This window comes from Hyposmocoma kahamanoa, unplaced genomic scaffold (genome assembly GCF_003589595.1).
Source record: "Hyposmocoma kahamanoa isolate Upper Pololo Valley unplaced genomic scaffold, ASM358959v1 102, whole genome shotgun sequence".
NCBI lineage: Eukaryota > Metazoa > Arthropoda > Insecta > Lepidoptera > Cosmopterigidae > Hyposmocoma > Hyposmocoma kahamanoa.
The window spans coordinates 4400339-4420599 of NW_020653337.1; the positions used below are offsets into that span (position 1 = coordinate 4400339).

The following is a 20261-nucleotide window of genomic DNA, read 5'->3' on the forward strand; positions in this document are numbered from 1 at the left end:
CAAAGTCACACTGCGAACGCACCTGTTTTATTAGGTTTTCTTAAAAAAAAACAACAACTTCAACCTATTTATACGTCCTACTGCTGGGTATGGGTCACCTCTCACGCGAGGCTTTAGGCCATGGCCCGCCAAACTGGCCAAATGCAGGTTGAGCACTATCATTTATCATCACAACATAAATTCCGAAACCTGAGAGGTGTGCGCCAGGATTCGAACCCACGGCCTCTGCTTGAGGGACGGTAGGGTTAAACTATTAGGCTACCAATGCTGTAGCTATTTTAATAAAAGTATAAGATTATTCGATAACGGGGTTGCTATACACATACAGATTAGTTGCCTTGCGCAAATGTGCTGTCAATTTAAGTAGTTTCATATCTTAAGACTATAAAATGTATGAATTTAGAAGTCAATAAGCATTTTAACTGCTACTGCATTTGATACACTTGCGATGTAGCCATTGCGTTAAAAGATATATAGATACGTAGGCTTCCATTAAAACTTGTTTTTAAAAACACTTCTCTATGTAACTTACTTTGTTAAAAAGTTGATATAAAAAAAAATCATTGGTATTTTTTTTTTCCATCAAGAAAATTTTTAGCAATCCTGTTTTTACCGCATACTAAGCAGTGTATAACCTCAATGTTACTCTATATTTTTTCAACGCTTTCACTGCGGAATCAACCAAAGCTATTTTATCGATCATCATTCACAACAGCTGCTAAAACTTTTAAAACGATTATCGAACTCAATTTACTTTTAATCGCTGCATTGCAAGCTAATCGTATACATCTCAGTTATAAATTCCTTTATATTACGTTGGCAACAATAAAACTAGATATTCGCTATTACCGTATTACCATAACTGGAATATTAGCATACTGTACATTTAACGACTGTCGTCTTGACTTTTTACTTTTTAATGTAAATTGTATCGTGTACAGCGGGCTTTAATCATGTTTAATGATTACAGGTGTTACGATAGGAAAGTATGTTTAAGGGCATTAACGCATTTAAGGTCGACATTCCGGTCTTCGGACAGACGCTAAGTAAGTTTGCGTGTGTAACACATGCTTTAATATGTATGCTTGTTAAACCATAACGAAATTTCAATAGTAAAGTGATGGACCAGTAACTGAAGAGGACTGCTAATCATTCATACTACATATCGTAATTCCCAATAATTATAAAATTATATAAAAAATAACATAATCTTTATTTAGGTATACGCCCATTAATAAATTTAACATTACTTGTTACATTACATTACATAACAATTAAATTAAATTCTATTAACCGAAAAATCTTATTATAATGAAGTAAATAAACAAGAATTAAATTAAATTGAATTTACATTACAAATAATAGTATAATTATAAGTTATTTATTTATTAATTAATAGATTCAGGCGTTACTTTGCGGAAGTTCAAGTTTACTAGCAAATTAATTTACTTCCATTTTTAATTAATATATTTATGTTTTAAAAATGGAGTGTTTGCTTAGAAAGTAGCACGGATCGCATACTGTCCTTACAATTTATATTGGCCCAACCGCTCACTTTCATAAGAAAAGACCAATGTTTCTTTCGTATTATTGCGCAAAAATCATCTACTCTGTTCACGGCAAACATGCCAGGAAAGCCACAAAAAAGCTGACAAAAAAACCGGAACACAGTAATGGTCACATTACTGCTTGGCGGCAGAAATAGGTAATGTGGCAGTACTTCCCTGGACGGACTCTTTCGCAAGGAGCTCTACAGTTATTTACCAAGTTGCATTGAAATCGGTTAACGCAAAGTGCGCGAAACCGGATTCATCCCCTAGCTTGCCACCCTTAGAGGTGGAATAGTTTCTTCAAATTTAAATAGGACCAATACTGAGATACCCTCTTTCCAACAAACTGGAAACACCAAAATCGGTTCACAGTTTTATTTTTATAATATCAAGTGGCGGGACAAACAAGTCGTGCGCCTGAAGGTAACTGACACGTGATGGCTACACGCCTGTCAATAATAGTTGAAGAATCGCAAAGATCTGAGGTGCAATGCCACTGCGCCCGTTACCCTGAGACATTAGTTGACAAGTCTCATGTGCCTTCTTTCAAAGTAATTGTCTAACATACACACAAAAAAAATACGGTCGATATAATACGACATCATATTTGAATAATATTACAAGGAAAAACAACAGATTTTTTATAATTCATATTAAAGAGGTATTAATTGATATCCATGGCCATTGACATAATATAAACTACTTTCAGGCTATTGATCGGCGCCATCTTAACTTTTTAATTGTCTCCGTGGCCGAACGGTTACCATGCCGGACTGCCACGCAGAGGTCCCAAGTTGGATTCCCGCGCCGGGAGAAATATTTGTATGGCCTACATTTATTTCTCTCGTGAGTTTTGGTGTAATTTGTGGTTGTCTATGTGTGTGTCCATGGCACCCGCGACACAGGGTTTCCCTAGTGCGGGTCTATGTTGAGTGTGTGCGTTATCTAGATATAAGACGGAATTTCGACCTTTTTAACTGTCTTTAAAAATAAATTGAACCGCTGAATTACATAAATAACTTAATCTAAAAAGTCGTTAAAAACCAGATGCAAAGATCCGACAACAAGCACATAGAAAAATTCGTGAGGTTCGCTGGTTTGTTCCGTGACTTAGTTGACAAACCATCTGGCACGGTTTGCTAGAAGGCGTCGGTTGGAATCCAGAAGGAATTTTTTCTAAATGTTCGATCTTTGTATTAATAATTATAATAATAATATAAAATAATCACAAAACTAGTGGAGTAATTTCACAAAAAATAATTTAATATTACAACGTTCAAACATCTTGACATTAAAAAAAAAGCACTTAATTACAGTGAATAGCGACATATCTAGCCAGGGCTGGTAGCTGTAAAGGTGCCTAACTGGGCGACGAAATACTTTCATAGATTTCTCATAGATGGCGCTACGACTGAAAAGTCGTTAAAAACCAGATGCGAAGATCCGACAACAAGCACATAGAAAAATTCGTGAGGTCAGCTGGTTCGTTCCGTGGCTTAGTTCGTATAGCGTCTGACACGCTTTGTTAGAAGACGTTCGATGAGATCGAAGCATTTTTTTCTAAGTATTCGATCTTTGTATTAATAATTATAACATCATGTACTTAGAACAAAGAAATAACAACCATTGGTGGTTATTATTCAGTGCAGAAGCGATCTCACTTTGAATTTAATATATTTTTAATATGATTACGTTTCTCTAAATAAAAATTTCTTATTAAAAATAAAGCTGAGTTTATAATTGGAAAAAAATTGCATTTCCAATCGAGGCGCAGTATTAAGCAGATTAAAGTTAATGAAATGATATTGAACGAGTAGATCAGCATGTAGTGGAGAGTTAGTCGGTCGTTCACTTTGCAGAATGCATCATTTAATGAAAAACCAACGATGTGAATGGAATAGAGTAACCGTCACATAGGCAAAAAAAAAATTTTTTTCGATGTAAAATCGTGTATAATTTGAATACTAAGTATTCAGCTGAAGGCGGTGGTTTTACATCGACCCGGATCGAAGGAATTTTTCTTAGTATCGGATCTTAGTATTACATGGACCAAAAATCAAGATCACTGCTAATCTTCATACTGCATATAGTAACTCTAAAAAAGGTCAAACTCCCGTCTTATATCTAGCGGGTACTGAACAATAGTCACAAAGTAGTTTGTTTTATGTAAATGGCCGCGGATATCAATTAATCCTGCTTCGATTTATGTAATTATAATACATAGTTATATTTTTCTTCCCCTTTTTTTTAGTATTTTCTTATTATTTACTCATTTTATTTTCATTTATTTCGCAGTTGTGTATGTATGTATCCTGTTGCGCCTTCAATAAATTTTATTTTACACTTTTTCCTGTAAACCTAATGTTACCTGGAAGATATTGCTATTTAGCAATAAAGCCACCAATTGTATCTGTCATTTTTAATTTTTTTTATTATTATTATGTATTTGGCCCAGTGTGCAACAAAGAATATTAGTATTGCATTGTATTGATTGCTCTTTAATATGAAATATAAGTAGTCGTTTTGTTTACTTGTAATGAAAGCATTTTTGATAATTGTAAATTTAAAAAAATAATATTATATTAAAAGCATTCCATTTGTTACAATTGAAAGATAATTAATTTTCATTTAATTTTTGAAAATCAAATATTCAAGATTACGGTCTTTACGGTTACCACACTCCAGCTCTACTTATTTTCGAAATTTTGAATTATTCTCGAATTCTCTTTTCCTTTATTATTCTAACGTTTGTTTCAACTCGTCGACACTCCCGTCAATATTCTTGAAATGAGAAAACGTGCCTATAATTTACAAATCATCCTTCATTTCCTTATTGTCAAATTTCACGTCGATTAATATTAAATTTATATAGTTATATAGGCCCTATTAGGGCGAGTATTGTGTATTGTGTTACTTACTTTTATAAGGAGTGTTTTACAACAATTGCCCCTTTTTTATATCATTTTATTTGTTACAGCCTTTCTTGTCCTCTTTTATAATCTCTTACAATAAATCTTGTGGATCGAGCTTTCTGCATTCTCGTTTCTCCAAGGCTAAGCCACAAAGTGTTGAAATAAAAAGAACAAAAACAATAATAATTTCGGTACCGAATACTAAAAGAACCGACCTCAAAAGTTCGTGGAATTTTTTTTAATTACATTTATCTGACAAGTTTTATATGGAATATTTTCTTCAAATTTAAACGGGATCAATACAGAGGTACCCTCTATAAAAAAAAGAACCATCAAAATCACTTATCATTTCACTAATCGCCTTTAATTGGAGCATAGCAAATTCAACCATTAAAATAATTGCTCCTTATAAAATTTAGGCGCTATTTATAAAAAAATAAGTCTTCATGCGTGAACAGCCACCCTTAGAGGTGAAAAATTTTCTTCAAAATTAAATGGGATCACTACTGAGGTACCCTCTTTCCAACAAAAAAGAATCCTCGAAATCGGTTCATAAATGCCATCGGTGTCAACGCGTAACATACATAAAAAAACATAGTGGAATTGAGAACCTCAACCTTTTTTTTCAAGTCATTTAAAAATAGAAATGAATTCATACATCTATGTTTGGATGCAAAATTTGATCTTATAAGTTTTATTGTCCTAGCTTTAGAATAATAACGCATAGAAACCTAGTCCGCACACGCTAAGTGAGGCAAATTGAAGCGCTCCCAAAAGGCCTACACGAGCGGGCGGGCCTTCAGTGCTCAAGGTCAACTTACACCGCGAACAGCTCCAGAATTTTAGCTAAAAATGACGAAAGAGTGGTAAATGAGTGTAAAAATACGTCAAACAAACATAAAATAGATACTAATATCACATTCCACAAGGAAGTAACGCGTTTCAACTTGTATTTTTATATAAATATTCACTAAAACCGAAAATTAACCTAGTACTAAAACTAGCCTACATGAATTTGATTTTTGCCCCACTTGTGACAGTTCGTTTGATATGAAACTATCATTCTATGCGTTATTATTCTAAGGTCCTAGCATTCTAAATGGAATAATAAAAAGCCAAAAGCATTGCAGTTTAGAAAAATGACCGTCAGTTAATTTCACGCTACAATTTTAACATGATTTATAACTGAACCACCATAATTAGGGGTTACCAGTGTTACTTTGACTTATGACTGTTAGTAGTGTTATTTGGGTTAGCAATCGTGTTATGTGTTAATTTTCAGTCGGTATTAGGTAGGTTGTGCATTTGGTAAAACAAATCAATTACACTTTACTATAATTTTAAAATACTGACAAATACTTAGTCATTCGTGTGACCTTGACTATCGTTGGGTAATTTTCCGAAAAATTTCAAATAGTGGATATTTTTCCGGAATAAATTGTGTAAAATATGAGAAAAGTTTAAAAAATTTAAATCAAATGCTCTACGTTTAGAAATATATTTTGTGAATTATAAAATAACATAGTACAGCTAAAACCAAGTAGATAAAAACGAACTATTTTATTAACGAGATTGAACAACAGCGAAAAAAGAAAATCACAGGTGAAAAAAGTGTTTACAATGGCTCCATCGTTTTCATTCAGTATCTTCAACTTTTGACAGGTGTCAAAAAAAAATTATTTGTTTAAAAATTTAAATTTTTTCAAAATGGAAATTTTGCCATGATACAAAACTAGCCCTAAAGCCCTGTAAAGAACCCGAAACGTTGGTTGATAACATAGTTTCATTTCCACTATGAATTTTTATTAGTATTTTAAGGATATTTATTTATTGAATATCATGTCTTACTACAATAATTTTGATCATGGTCTACATGGACTACAATCCCAGTTAAAAATAGTATGAAGTGGGACGATACAATATAATTATACAAAATACTAAAAACTAGTGGAGTAATTTCACAAAAAATAATTGAATATCAATTCAATAAAAATTTAATTAATACACTGAATAGCGACATCTCTCGCCAGGACCGGTAGCTGTAAAGGTACTAACTGGGTGATAAATCTGTCAAAGATTTCTCATAGATGGCGCTACGACTAAAAAGTCGTTGAAAGACCAAGTACAAAGACACGACGCAAGCACATAGAAAAATTCGTGAGGTCCGTTGGTTCGTTCCGTGGCTTAGTTGGTATAGCGTCTGGCACGGTATGCAAGAAGACGTCGGTTCGAATCCGACCGGATCGAAGGAATTTTTTCTGAGTGCTTTTTCTGAGTGTTCGATCTTTGTATTAATAATTATAACAAACTAGTGGAGTAATTTCACAAAAAATAATTGAATATCAATTCAATAAAAATTTAATTATACAAAATAAAATATATAAAAGTGAGAAAGATCTTTTTAACAAAGAAAGTTCAGGCAATAACATAAGCAAGTTATTGACCTACCAAAAGTAAAAACAATAAACACAAACAAGAAGCACGAGTAATATCTCTCTCACGAGTATGCAACGGCCTTTAAATCAGATAACTCGAAAATATGAATCAAACGAAAATACTCCCAAATATATTATTAAAAAGACTTTAATTCGGGGTCTTGGCTGTCAAAAAAGGCACGATGTTTTATTTTATAAATGAAGTTTTATTTATTTTAAACTCGAAAAGAGCACCGCCATTCTTATCTCGCGCTTGCACAGCGCTAAGGCTTAATATTACACGTTAATTATTTTACGACAGCAAAGTTACAATATCACAATGATTTATGTGAGACATAGGGCGTCGAGATGAAGACCCATCTCGCAAATTATCCTTTTTTTCGGCAAGGATTTTGTCGGGAGGTAAACTTTTGGGCAAAGGAAAATACGTGACTGATTACGAACGCGTAATTTTATACGCCTGTGACAAGTGAGTGCCTAGGGGTCAGACCCCACTTATTCAGCAACCACGCGCTGACAAGTGGGTATCAACCCTTAATACAACGCGCAAATATGATAATTACAATGTATTTGACAAGTCAAATACACATTACGTATGACAAGTCATACGTAATATTGCTAAAATTAAAAACATATTATATATTAAACTGCCTCCGTGGCCGAACGGTTACCATGCCGGACTGCCACGCAGAGGCCCCAGGTCCGATTCCCGGGCCGGGAGAAATATTTATATGGCCTACATTTATTTCTCTCGTGAGTTTGGGTGTAATTTGTGGTTATCTATGTGTGTCCATGGCACCCGCGACACAGGGTTTCCCTAGTGCGGGGCTATGTTTAATGTGTATGTTATTATTATTATTATATGAAGCGCAAATTATAATGTTTCTTTGTAAAATTAAAAATATGGTATTTAATTAATTAATTTTGAATAACTATAGTGGAAAAAACAGGGTGGTTTACATTAATATTAGACATAACTGGTTGATGACTTCACCATCTCAGTGAACCGTGACCATGGGACCTGTAAAGGTCCCGAAACGTTGGTTTATTTGAAAAAGAAATATACGCGATTTAAATCTGGAAATGTAGTTTTTGTTAAATAAATATTAGACAATATCACAAACGTTGCTCCGATCTCAAAGTAAGTAGCTAAATCACTTGTGTTAAGGAAATCGGAAACAACGACGGTACCACAAACACCCAGACCCAAGATAACATAGAAAAGTTAGTTTTCTGCACTGACCAGCCGGGGATCGAACCCGGGACCTCAGAGATGGAGACACCATGAAAACCGGTATACAAGTCACTCGACCACGGAGGCCTTCAAGTCAGTTTCATTTCCTAAGTCACAGTATTTTTATAATTTTAGACACAAAAAATTACACGATGTCCAAAATATCTACAATTTTAATCACAAACGAATTGTTGAATAATTACTGGATGCCAACCGGTGATTTTATCTCGAATAAAAGATAAAGAAAATTATAACCTTTTTGGTTGAAGATTTATACCAATGGCAGTCTAACAGAACAAACGATTGGTTCTCAATTGAAAGGTCCATAGTTCGATAGGTAGATCGATACTTATGATCTTAATTTCTATGTTACGTTTCTATTTTATTTTTAAAATACTAAGTGACGGGACGACGAAATCGTGCGCCTGATGGTACGTCTGTCCATAACAGTTGAAGTGCCACTCAGAGCTTTAAATCACAAAGATCTGAGGAGCACTGTCACTGCGACCGACACCGTGAGACATAAGTTGACAAGTCCCACATGCCTGTAATTTCATCAGCACCCTTATCCTTCGAAACCAAAACGCAATAACGCTCGCTTTTCACGATTACTGCTTGGCGGTAGAAATATACATATCTCTTTACGTGAACGTTTAGTAGATATAGGGTAAAACCGGGATAGATGCAGCCTATCCTCAAAAAAATAGGTTTGTAAAAAGTCAATTTCTTCAAAATCAGTAAATATTGGATCAATAAAATCATGTCTAAACGTAATGTAAAAGATTAAAATATCCATAGGAATTATTCATGGTAAACTAATAATTTTAAAATTAGGAGACTTTTAAAAAGTGGGGCATCTATCCCGGTTTTACCCTACCTCTCGCTAAGAGCGTCACCCTACGGTCGATTCGTATCGGTTCTGACTCCGAAAAATAACGGTCCGAAATGTCACAAGGATCATTTTGTCACCAGGCAGAAGTAATTTTCGTATTTTCTCGAATTCGAATTGGACTTAGTGCACAAGCGACGTATTCGGAACGAAAACGAATCGGATGTAGTTCGCAAACGTTCTTAACGATAAAGGAAAACATTGTTACGAAACCTGCACGTCGAAGAAAGACCATAACCCTTGGGAAAAGTATTGGCGACACTATGAAAACCGGTGCAAGCCAGTCAATCACTGAGATCGTCAAAAAAATTGAAGACAGGTACGCCTCATATATTTTGTATAGAAACGGTGTTTTGAGCGACAAACAGTGAAATAAACCATAAGACAGAAGGTTGTTATTGATGTCAATAGGCATTAGCAAACTCTGTTACCTTAAATGCGTTGCCAGCCTTGGAATAACAAGATCACCTGCGCCACTGAATTCGGAACACGTCTGGTTTGGTTTACGACAGATATAGATATGCATACTCACGCAGATTCTACAAAGACACAATGTCTGTGACAAGTATTATATTTTTTATGATGCAAAGTGACAGGACGAATCGTGCGCTTGGTGGTAAGCGACACGCCTGTCTATAACAGATGCAGTGCCACTCAAAGGGCTTTAAATCCAAAAAAATATAAACGGTAGTTTCCAATTTCTGACAACAATAACAGTTTAGGACTCTTTTCAAGCTCCAATCTTATAAAACTTAGAGCAATTCACATTTTGCAATATTATTTTTACTGAATTTCGTTTAATACAATAATTATATTATACTTAATGTTGTAAATAATTTTATGACACTGGCAACACTATCGAGATCAAAAACATTTTTTTTGCCGCCATTTTGTCGTCTCATAGATGTCATTTTTGCTTCGTTTCTTCATTTTTTTAAATTATTGTGTTGTTGTTTAAGTGTCTGTTTATTGTTAATATTTTGTAAAAGATAATTAAAATTGTAGAAAATGAGAACCTCCTACTTTTTCGATTCCATTAATAGAAGGTTAGGTTTAACACACCTGCATTCACACTTTGACAATGACATTTCTTTGTTTGCATTTTTGACATCTAATTATGATTCACACTACATGTACCTATATAGATTTTGTTTTGGGTTCATATTTATGTATACGCCTTATAAATTTAATACTATTAAAAGGGTTTTATTAATTATTTGTAATCACACACTGGTCTTCTTAATATTTTGAACTCGTGCCGATAATTTTAAGGTAGCGAGGAGAGGAAGGAAGCAACGATAGTGTTGCCAGAATGTAAAATGAATGCTTTCGAAGTTGCGTGTTGTGTGCGATGAAAAAAATTTAAACAAATAAATATTCCTTAATAAAATAATTAAAATAAAGGCAACTGAGAAAATGAAATGTTAATGATGAAGGAATTTCCTTATAAAAATTAAATCCCATATTTTACGTTCATACTATTTTCCTTATTTTTTACATCCACCTTTATTTACCACGGCGCATTCTTTGTATCATTTTATTTAAGGTTTTGGCAAACATAATAAAGTTAATATTCAATAACAGGATAAACCTTTGGCAATAAAAGTAAATGTAGTACTAAACGACTTCGGTGGTCCAACAGTTTGCACTGTCGACGCTGGAGGTCCCATCTTCGAGTCCCGGTCTGAAATTCCATGTGCCTGTAATTTCACCAACACACTTCAAAACTGGAACGCAGTTAAGTGATACTCGCATTATTGACTGGCGACTGAAATAGGTAAGGTGGCAGTATTTCCCTGGATGAACTCTTTCACAAGGATCTCCACTGTTACTTGTTTGGTGCAATAAAGAGAAAAAATTGTCGTTCGTAACACAAAAATCAAGAATTATTACCGTCAACAAAGTCAAGGATTATTGCGAACGCTATCTACGTGTGAATGTTGGCTTGTAAAGGTAGTATAAAGGTTCCCCGAGGCGCTATCGTATTTCCTTTTGCTCCTTTATCGGTGTCAAGTTTACCTACTATTAATATCTACTTCGGGACTAGTTAAGATTTGCACGAATGAACTTGTCTCGTTAAAATCAGACATGAGTAACGTGACCATTATTTTTTCCGTCAGAGCGGGACGCCTGTGAATTTATTATTGTTTTATAAATAAAACACATGTTTATGATGGCCGTGGTAGCCTAATGGTTGAATTTTTGCCTCTCTAGCAGAGGCCGTGAGTTCGAATCCTGTGCGAAATTTAATTTCTAAATTTACCATGCCCTAAAACCCTCGCATGAAAGGAGACCAGTGCCCAGCAGCGGGACGTTTAAACGGGTTTATGATGATGATGAAAGTTACGAAATGTTTATTATAAAAAAAGAACTAAAAATGTTTAATGACAAATAATTTACAAAAAATGACTTATCTTGCAAAGTTTGGTATGCATGCTTTACATGTTTCGGTTGAGCATATTTGATATAATATGTTTTTTAAGTTCTGTTGCGTTACGCCCCTACCAGCTGCGTTACGAACCCCAGGTTCATTCCCGCCAAAGTCAATGCACGCGCAGAACAGACGCGCAGAAGACAAGGATTTCTTGCTCGCTACTCTTTCTCGACATTTTTAAATTGATTACCACGTGTGTCCCGTTATGCCAAAGCGCGACATTTTAAAGCATTTTGGACATCGCGACACGAAGCTTATGAGGTGGACTGTCCCGATCAAAGCGGACATATGGTCACATCATATATGAATCTTTTTTTATTTCCTTTAGTGTCTTTTCGCGTTGCTTGAAATAGATGCTAATAAGTAATAACGTGTCACCAACATGACCACAGTTTTGCGATAATGACACCTAAAATAATCTCAGTACAGAGTACTCAAAAAACCGACCTCAAAAGTCATTCATCCCCTGGTTTGCCACCCCTAGAGGTGGAATATTTTCTTCGAATTTAAATGGGATCTCTACTGTAGTAGCTTCTTTCTAACCAAAAAAGAATTAACAAAATTGGCTCACAAATAGTTATCGCGTAACATATATATAAAAAAACATACACTCGAAATGAGAAACTCCTCCTTTTTTTGAAGTCGATTAATAAAATGAAAACGTTTGCTGTTGTCAGCAAAAGTTTTCATTTTACAGGTAAATTTAAGAACTAACTATAAAAAACAACGAAAACATCTTTAGATGCCATTTTCGAAAAACTCGTCTTGCTGGTTGACAAGTTATTGCTTATCAGGATTATATTGTAAGTGTACAAAGACGAGCAAACTTGGCATGAGAAAGGTCAACTGTATAAAACTTTATTGTTATATTAGTTCTCATTTTTTTAAATAAGGTGATCGTATTTGGTATTTTTGCAATACGATATTTTGTTAAAGTAGATGGAACTGGTATTTTTGAAGAGGACAGTCCGGTCAACATTTTTATATAAAATAACGTCTTTTTTTCTGTTTTTATGCAAACTAGCAGACGAACCACTGTTGGGAGGCGGTCATCGCTACCCGTGGACATTTATGAGTCCAAGTCAAATAATAATTTATTTCATTGGTAAAATTTTTACACTTGAAAACATCATTTTTTAAGCTGCTGCTCGTAAATAAACTTAAATGATATGGAATAAATACACTTTGAATCATAATTGTGTGGTATCTAGACTCATTTTGCCTTTCCATACATCTTTATCTAACATATACTCTTCGATTTTGTAATATGACTTTTGAATTAAAATACTTTTAATGTAAATACCAGTTCCCTATAAAAAAAACGTTTACCTTAGTTAAACAAAATCGTAGTACCATGAGTTTGGACTTCGTTCAAAGGCAATATTATGGGTATCTTCTGATGTATATTTTTACGGGCGTACAAAATATTTGAGTAAACGTACTGTGATGCCATAGTCGTGATACCAGTCTCCTTAAACTTTTCTCTGAGAGAAACCCGAGAACGTAAACGGTACACAGAATACGAGAGAAGCTGTCGATGCATTGCCAGCCTTTGAGAACCCTGTTTCCTCATTGACGAACCCTATGCAAAAGCGCAGAAGTTTGATCGTGTTACATAATCATCACTATCGAAAGACGTCCACACTTGGACATCTGTCCTTGGAGCCCTTCCTCAAGGTATCGCCACAACGACCGGTCTTGCAAATGTATTTGTCAAGTACAAGTTTCTCAGGTTTACAATAAGTGTCAAGTTGAAAATGACGGTTATTATAAAAATGGAATAAATTATAATAAATACGTCCACATTATATCTTAAAGAGAGTATTCGCGTGTGCGTGTGTTGTGTTTGTTTGTTTTTTTTTTTTATTGTAAGTAAACAATTCAATCAATAACAATAAGCATACACTATCGAGAAACTAATAACTATATAGGACAAAGCGTTGTTAATTTCACGTTACACCCTTTCAAACTTTGTGTTAATTTTTCACGACCGGTGTATAAATTTCGAAAAACTACAACAATTGCAACATTTAAAACCTAAACCAAAAACTGTCGTAACTCAAAATTGTGGTATTTGATTTGAGAGGACACGATTTGAAAATTGAAAAAAAAATACAGAATGAACCCAATCGCACTGCTATTACAATAGTGTATTAACTCAAAATATGTGAAATTCTAAATTATACCATTGCTGGACGTAAAATTTGATTCTGTGTACGTCAATAAAACCGTCGCTAGAATAATGTACAAACAATTACAAGATATCTACTTAACTCAAAATAACACGAACTTCATGTGAGCTAGTTCTGGATAAAACAGCAAAATATATATTTTTTCCTTTTATTTCTAAATACATTTGGCAAGTAGAAAATTGTTTACATATCTGTAATAAACTATAAGCCTATTCATAAACATTTCAGGAGAAGTAATTCGTTTTTTATCGATTCTGAAACAAAGTACTTTTTGAGTTAATACACTATTGTATTAACAGTGACATATAATTATATGTTCGTTTATAAATGGATAATTAAGTATTATGTGCAAATAAAAATAATTGAGTATATTTTTCAATAAAAATTAAAAATATATATATACTCAATTGTACCGTGTTATGAGAACGTGTATATCAAATTACGAAATGCCAAACGCAGCTGCGTAGACTGGGTTATCCTCTTAGTTGTGCTTACCGCTTTCACTTTAGGTCTGACCGCAGGTAATCGATTTCAGTGTAGCCTGTGTAATGCGCCTAATAGACGCAGCGTGTCCTCGGATTAATCGTGTGTGCCCAGCCTTATTTACGTACAACACACTGTCCTTGCTAAGTTTAGGGTCGTGCATGTGGTGTCGTAACTGTTTTGTTTCAATTTGTTCTAGAACGTTTCGAATTTCTTTATAGTCTTTTTTTAGTTCGTCGTTATGTGAGACGTTTCATTATTCCTTTTTTACAATATCGTTAGTGTTTTGTAGAAAGGGCGACACGGACATTTCTAAAAATTTTTCAGGGGAGCGTAATTTAGGTTTTAAGTTTAAGCCTCAAAATTGAATTTAAAACAGGACGTAAATACTTTTAAACAGTCTAGAACTTTTAAACATAGCTCAACCAGGAACTTCTTAGAGCATTTTCAAACGAGCTGCATTCGACAATCGGACGCATCTGAATTACAAACCGTGCCCCTCGTAGAAGAATGGTATAAGTTGAGTTACGTAATTTGTTTTTACTTCTTTGAATAAATAAAGAAGTAACAGTCTCTTCCAATTCGTGTCATGTATCAACAAAGTTAACTGACTCATAGTCAAACCACCGAAACATTTAAACAATATTCTTTTAATTTTATGCCAAAAAGCCTGAAAATGTAAATATGTACTATTACTACAATAAAAACACCATACTGAGTATTCAAGTTTGACTAAAATCGATTTTTTTATCAAACCAAGTGATGGGACGAAAAAGTCGTGTATCTGTTTGTAAACGACACGCCTGTACATAACAGTTGCAATGACACTCAGAGCTTCGCAAAGATCTGAAGGGCATTACCACTGCGCCCGTCACCCTGAGACACAAATTGCGTTTCAAAATTGGAACGCAGTAACATTCACATTACGGCTTGGCGGCAGAAAGAGTTAAGGTGGCAGTATTTCCCTGGATGAACTACGCAATGTAGATAGATACATGGCATAAAAAAAATACAGGTCATGACGAAGTCCAAATTTTGAATTACGACCTGTGATAATTGTGGTCAAAGGTTAGAACATTAAGATTATGGGAACAATATTCAATTGTAAAATTTTGCGCGTGTAAATGGAGATAACTTTGAAAAAAGAAAAAAAAAGAGAACACTGGTGCTCTTTAGCAGAGAAAAAAAAGAGAAGACTGGTGCGCTTTAGTCGGCAAATGATATTCCACCTGGTTAAAGTAGTACCTTATACTATCTATCAATAAAGTATTTTTGTGAAAATCATAATGGTAACGAAATGAATGAATAACCCCCGAACAACCAGATATAAAATTGATGCACATCATCGTTTTCACTTCTGCAAAAGTACGTCATTACATAGTCTTAAGTAGCGGGGAGTAAAATGAATCATTTAATCCCTATGGAGTAAAAAGTACCAGTGGCGAGGCGTCCATATAACTCGACTCCCACTAGCTTGCCTAAAACTTTCCACGTATCATCAAAAGACTGTACTAGGCAGCGCGCATATAAACGCGATAATCGTGTAGTCTTTGTTCTTGATAATGCGGCGTACTGTAGCTTCCCGATTGATCTCAACCAATCACAACGCGAGTCAAGCCGGCCTTAAGTGTCGCCAATTCGTCTTTTTAACGGAAAAAGTAGTTTTAGTTAAAGTATGTGTTTTTTTGTTTTGCTCCAGCTTCACTAACGACAATTTTCACGCCTCGGCACTGAAAAGTACCTAGTTTTTAATTTACTTCGAGTGACCTAGACAAACCCAAACAGCCAGTACTTGCTTTGATTTGTGCCAAAAGGTAAAAATTTCAATAAGTGAAACAATATAATTACAACAAAAACAACACTTAAAAATAATCACGAAAAAAGATAATTATAATTTAACATCACAAAAACTCAATAAAATAAATAAACCTACAGTTTCGCAGAGATAGCTACGCTGCGGAAATTCAATAAAAAAAGACGCTCATAATTGCTAACGACTGGCGGTCTTTAACTGATCGTGGCATTTTGTTGTGATTGTCGTAACTGTGTCTGGTTGAAAAAAAAAAAAATATCACGAAAACTAGAGATCTTTGGTTCGTGATATTGTTTTAGAGCGTAAACAATTAATATATTTTGCTTTTACTCGCAATCGAAGTGAAAAGTAAAGTTTTTACATCAAGACTTAAAGCCAATATAAACCCTCGGAGTTATAGACACCCTCACTAATGCTCGGGTGGCTAACCACCTTAGGAATACATATACTGGTTCGTATTAGACCCTCGATAAAAAATACATATACTATTTCGCTCACATTATATGAGTACATAGCTTTTTCTGTCCGGATTAATGCGATTACGCGTTAATAAGTGTGGTGACTCCCTAACGCCCAGAGTTCCACTCGTCATCGGGTCATAGAGGTAGCAAAAAATATGGAGAAATTCTCAAACAAACTTGAAAGTAATCCAAATTTGAAAACATTTCCATCACAAGCCTTCAAATCGGTCCTCCAAGTTCTTCAATCATAAAAATATTGTAATTCATGAACCTGGCGGAAAAAAGCCGAAATTATCTCGCGCAGGAGACCCTTGTCAACGTAGGTCTCATTTACATTATTCTGTCTTTATTTTCAGACAAAGAATTATCCTTATCATCCGAAAGTTGTTTTGTCACGGGGTGAAAATAGAATTCTTTGAGAACATAAAGATTTGAAATGTTTTGTCATTTAGGACAAACGGAAGTTCTGTTTTGCATGGCTAAAATTACGTACCCAATGTCTAAAAATAGATAATACCTGAACTTTGAAGAACACATGACATTTTAGTTTACCACATTTAGGTACGTCTATAGATTTAAATTTTTGTCCACTATTCCATATATTTTTGGGGACCAGAGATGGGCAAGCGCATGCATGGGTTTTAACACGGCACTCTTGTTAACGCCGGGTTTTAATCCGGTTAAAACCCATTAACGTCCGTAATAGAGGGCAAAAACTATTTACAATTAAATATTTGTGAATCGAGTTTTGTATTATTTTTACAAAATGTTTATTGCTTGCTTACATATATCGCTTTTCTATTGTATCGATTCGCTTGACAATCACATTGAAATTTATTTTATACAAAAACTACATTACAGGCACATGGGACTTGTCAACTTATGTCTCAGGGTGACAGGCGCAGTGGCAGTGCACCTTAGATCTTTGTGATTTTAAGCTCTGAGTAGCGCTGCAACTGTTACGGATAGGCATGTCGTTTACCAACTGGCGCACGATTTGTTCGACCCGTCACGTTATCGTACACACTCGACTAATGTGCAAGTGAGTGGGCAATCACTACTATTAGGTAAGCGAGAGACCGTACAAGTGCAAGGTGGTTGGCTATATTGTGTGGAGTTGCCTCTTTATGGTCCAAAAAAGTTTTTTTACATTTTAATTTCTAATAAGTACGTAATTATACTAAATTCCGTATCCGCCGTTTTTGCCCACGGTTTTGGGCTGAAATGGGTTAAAACCCAGATTTGGGAAAAAAGTAAAAGAAATATTTGGGGAAAAAGTGTTTCTTCAATCACGACGTTTTCCTTCTGTCAGGTCTACCCTTTCCTTGGATTTTTCCCTGTTTTATTACTTTTACAGTCCGGTATCTGTTGCGCCTCATTACGTGGCCAAAATACTGCAGCTTCCTTTACGGCACTTTTTGTGCGGTGTTTTATAACAGTAAGGACATTGTAACCCAGGCAAGGTACGTTGCAACATATGAATATCTAAACCTTTGTCGAAGAATGTGCCAGTTAAAATAAATTTCGGAACTGCTCACCTTTCTCCCAGGTTGAGCCTGATGCGGCAGCGGGGGTGGAGCAATAAGTCTCAATGGTGGTGGTGCGGGCGGCAATGCGGCCAGGAGCGGCGGAACAAACGGCACCACTCCTCCCATTGGTAAGGCCACGGCGAACTTCTGCACCCCCATCGTCCATGGCACGAACCAACCCCCGCCGGCCTGCATCGCACCCCCTCCCCCGTACCACGCCAGCGCGATCAGCTAGCGTTCCACATCCAAATAGCACTGACACTTAAACATTTAGCACCTTGATATTTCACTTCACATGTACCTGTGGACAAGAAAGATCATCCGTTAGTATACTTTGCCACAAAGCAAATTTGCAACAAAACAAATAGCAAAATTCTCAAGGTTTGTTAGCTCGTTCCGTAGTTTAGTTGCGAGAGCGTCAGGCACATATGCTGACGATCCTGGTTCGAATCCAGCCGAAACGGATAAATTTTTCTTAGTATTCGAACTTTGGGTTAATAATTATACCAAATTGTGTATTGTCAAAAAACGCAAACTACAGTACTTTGGTCATATAATGTGTAACGATAAAAACTACCTACTCCGACTAATTATGCAAAGAAAGATACAGGGAAATCAACCACCTGGAAGAAGGCGCACTTCGTGGCTTAAGAATCTCCGGACATGGTTCAACCTGAACACAAGACAATTGTTGCATGCTGCTGTGTGTAAAATACAGTTGGATAGCACTAATAATAGCCGAGCTCCTGTAGGATATGGCACCTCAAGAAGAAGAACAAAGTAGAGATTTTACTGGAAATATCTTAAAGTTTATTGAATATTACGATATTTCTACAAACCAAACTTCTATTAATAAAAATCAGACTTTATTATGTTAATACAAATGTTACATTAATATTTCTAGTTAAAGATCAGCACTGGGCCTCGTCTTTGTTTATGTAAAAAAACTTAACAATTTATTTATATCTCAATTTGGTTCAACAATGGTAGATCAGGTTCTCCCATTAAGCAAATGTATGCTCGTGTTGGGAAAGCCTTGCAAGTAATCTTAAAACTGAGAATTTACAATAAAACAGTGGGTTAAGTGGGTTAGTTTTAAGATAGAATGATTTGAAATAGAAGTGTGTGTGTATCTGACTTATTAAGACAGCTTGAAATCAAATCTGATCTGATATTTTTCGTAAAAATAGCCCACCAAGTTAGCCCCGGTATGGCAAGTAGTCTCTGGTTTTAATCCAGACGAATCGAAGGTATTTTTCTTTATATTTGTTAAATCTTTCTATAATATTAACACCAAATACTTTAAATTTTGAAACGCGGAGTCTAATTATATTTTCAATATAACAACGTTTAATTTTCCAAGAGAATGCGAAACTCGTCAAACAACAAAAAACAAGAGACACGGAATTAATTTCAAAGGAAAACGTTCCAGTGGTATTTTAATTTAAATTTTATTAGAATTAGCCCACGCAGCACTTTAGCACACCACTAAAAACTAACTACAAATGAAACAGCTAATCTATTGCCAAGTTTTATAGATTCGGAAAAATCTCAAATACCAATCACAGTTCTGTAACAATATTTCAGTGTATCTCTGCTATAAATTCCAGTTACACACGACTAGCTTCCTCCTGGATCTGTTGCCAAATAACATGATATTTAATCACTGTGATCAAGTGCTATTACTGTACTTTAGGCATGTAACGCAACTGAGTAAGATATCTTTTTATTAGGTTCGCATATTGGACTACTTACTACCTTACTCTTGTGTTTTATTCCTATCATCCCCGAAAGTTCCAATTTCAGATGAAAGACAGATGTCTATCAAAGGTAAGTGCCATGACACTGATTCTTGGTAACAAGAATCTTGTACAGTTGACGGAATTGACATGAATGGCGTTAAACTACTTTTTGAAATTTAAAAACGCGTGTTAAAGCTTCGTTTTTTCGCGTTTGTTTCGCGTCTTCGACAACATTTAAAAAAAGACCGACCTCAAATGTTCGTGTAATTACCTCTATATGTCAGGTTTTATTGAAGTCGGTTACCGGAAAATGTGTGAAATCGGATTCATCCCCTAGTTTGCCACTTTTTAAGTTGGAATATTCAAATTGAAATGGGACCACTACCGAGGTACCTTTTTTCCAACAAAAAATAATCATCAAAATCGGTTCGCAAATACCAGATTTATCGGGTAACATACATAAAAAAAAGAAACAGTCGAGTCCAAGACCTCCTACGTTTTTTAAGTCGGTTGCAAAAAATCAGAAAGTTCTGCAAAAATCAGCAATTTCATCTACGGAAAAACTAGTTTCAATCGATTATTATTAT

At 35.0% G+C, this 20261-nt stretch overlaps 1 protein-coding gene across 2 annotated transcripts in view; it reads right to left on the reverse strand.

Moving 5' to 3' along the window:
* Nucleotides 1-18142, reverse strand: part of LOC113231462 (RNA pseudouridylate synthase domain-containing protein 2-like) — a 156589-nt gene extending 138447 nt beyond the window's left edge. For both annotated transcript variants that reach the window (XM_026465799.1, XM_026465792.1), the window contains exon 1: nucleotides 17942-18142. In XM_026465799.1, coding sequence (XP_026321584.1) covers nucleotides 17942-18127 — 186 coding nt within the window. In that variant the 5' untranslated portion in view covers nucleotides 18128-18142. The remainder of the gene's footprint in view (nucleotides 1-17941) is intronic.
* Between the last annotated feature and the right edge of the window lie 2119 nt (nucleotides 18143-20261).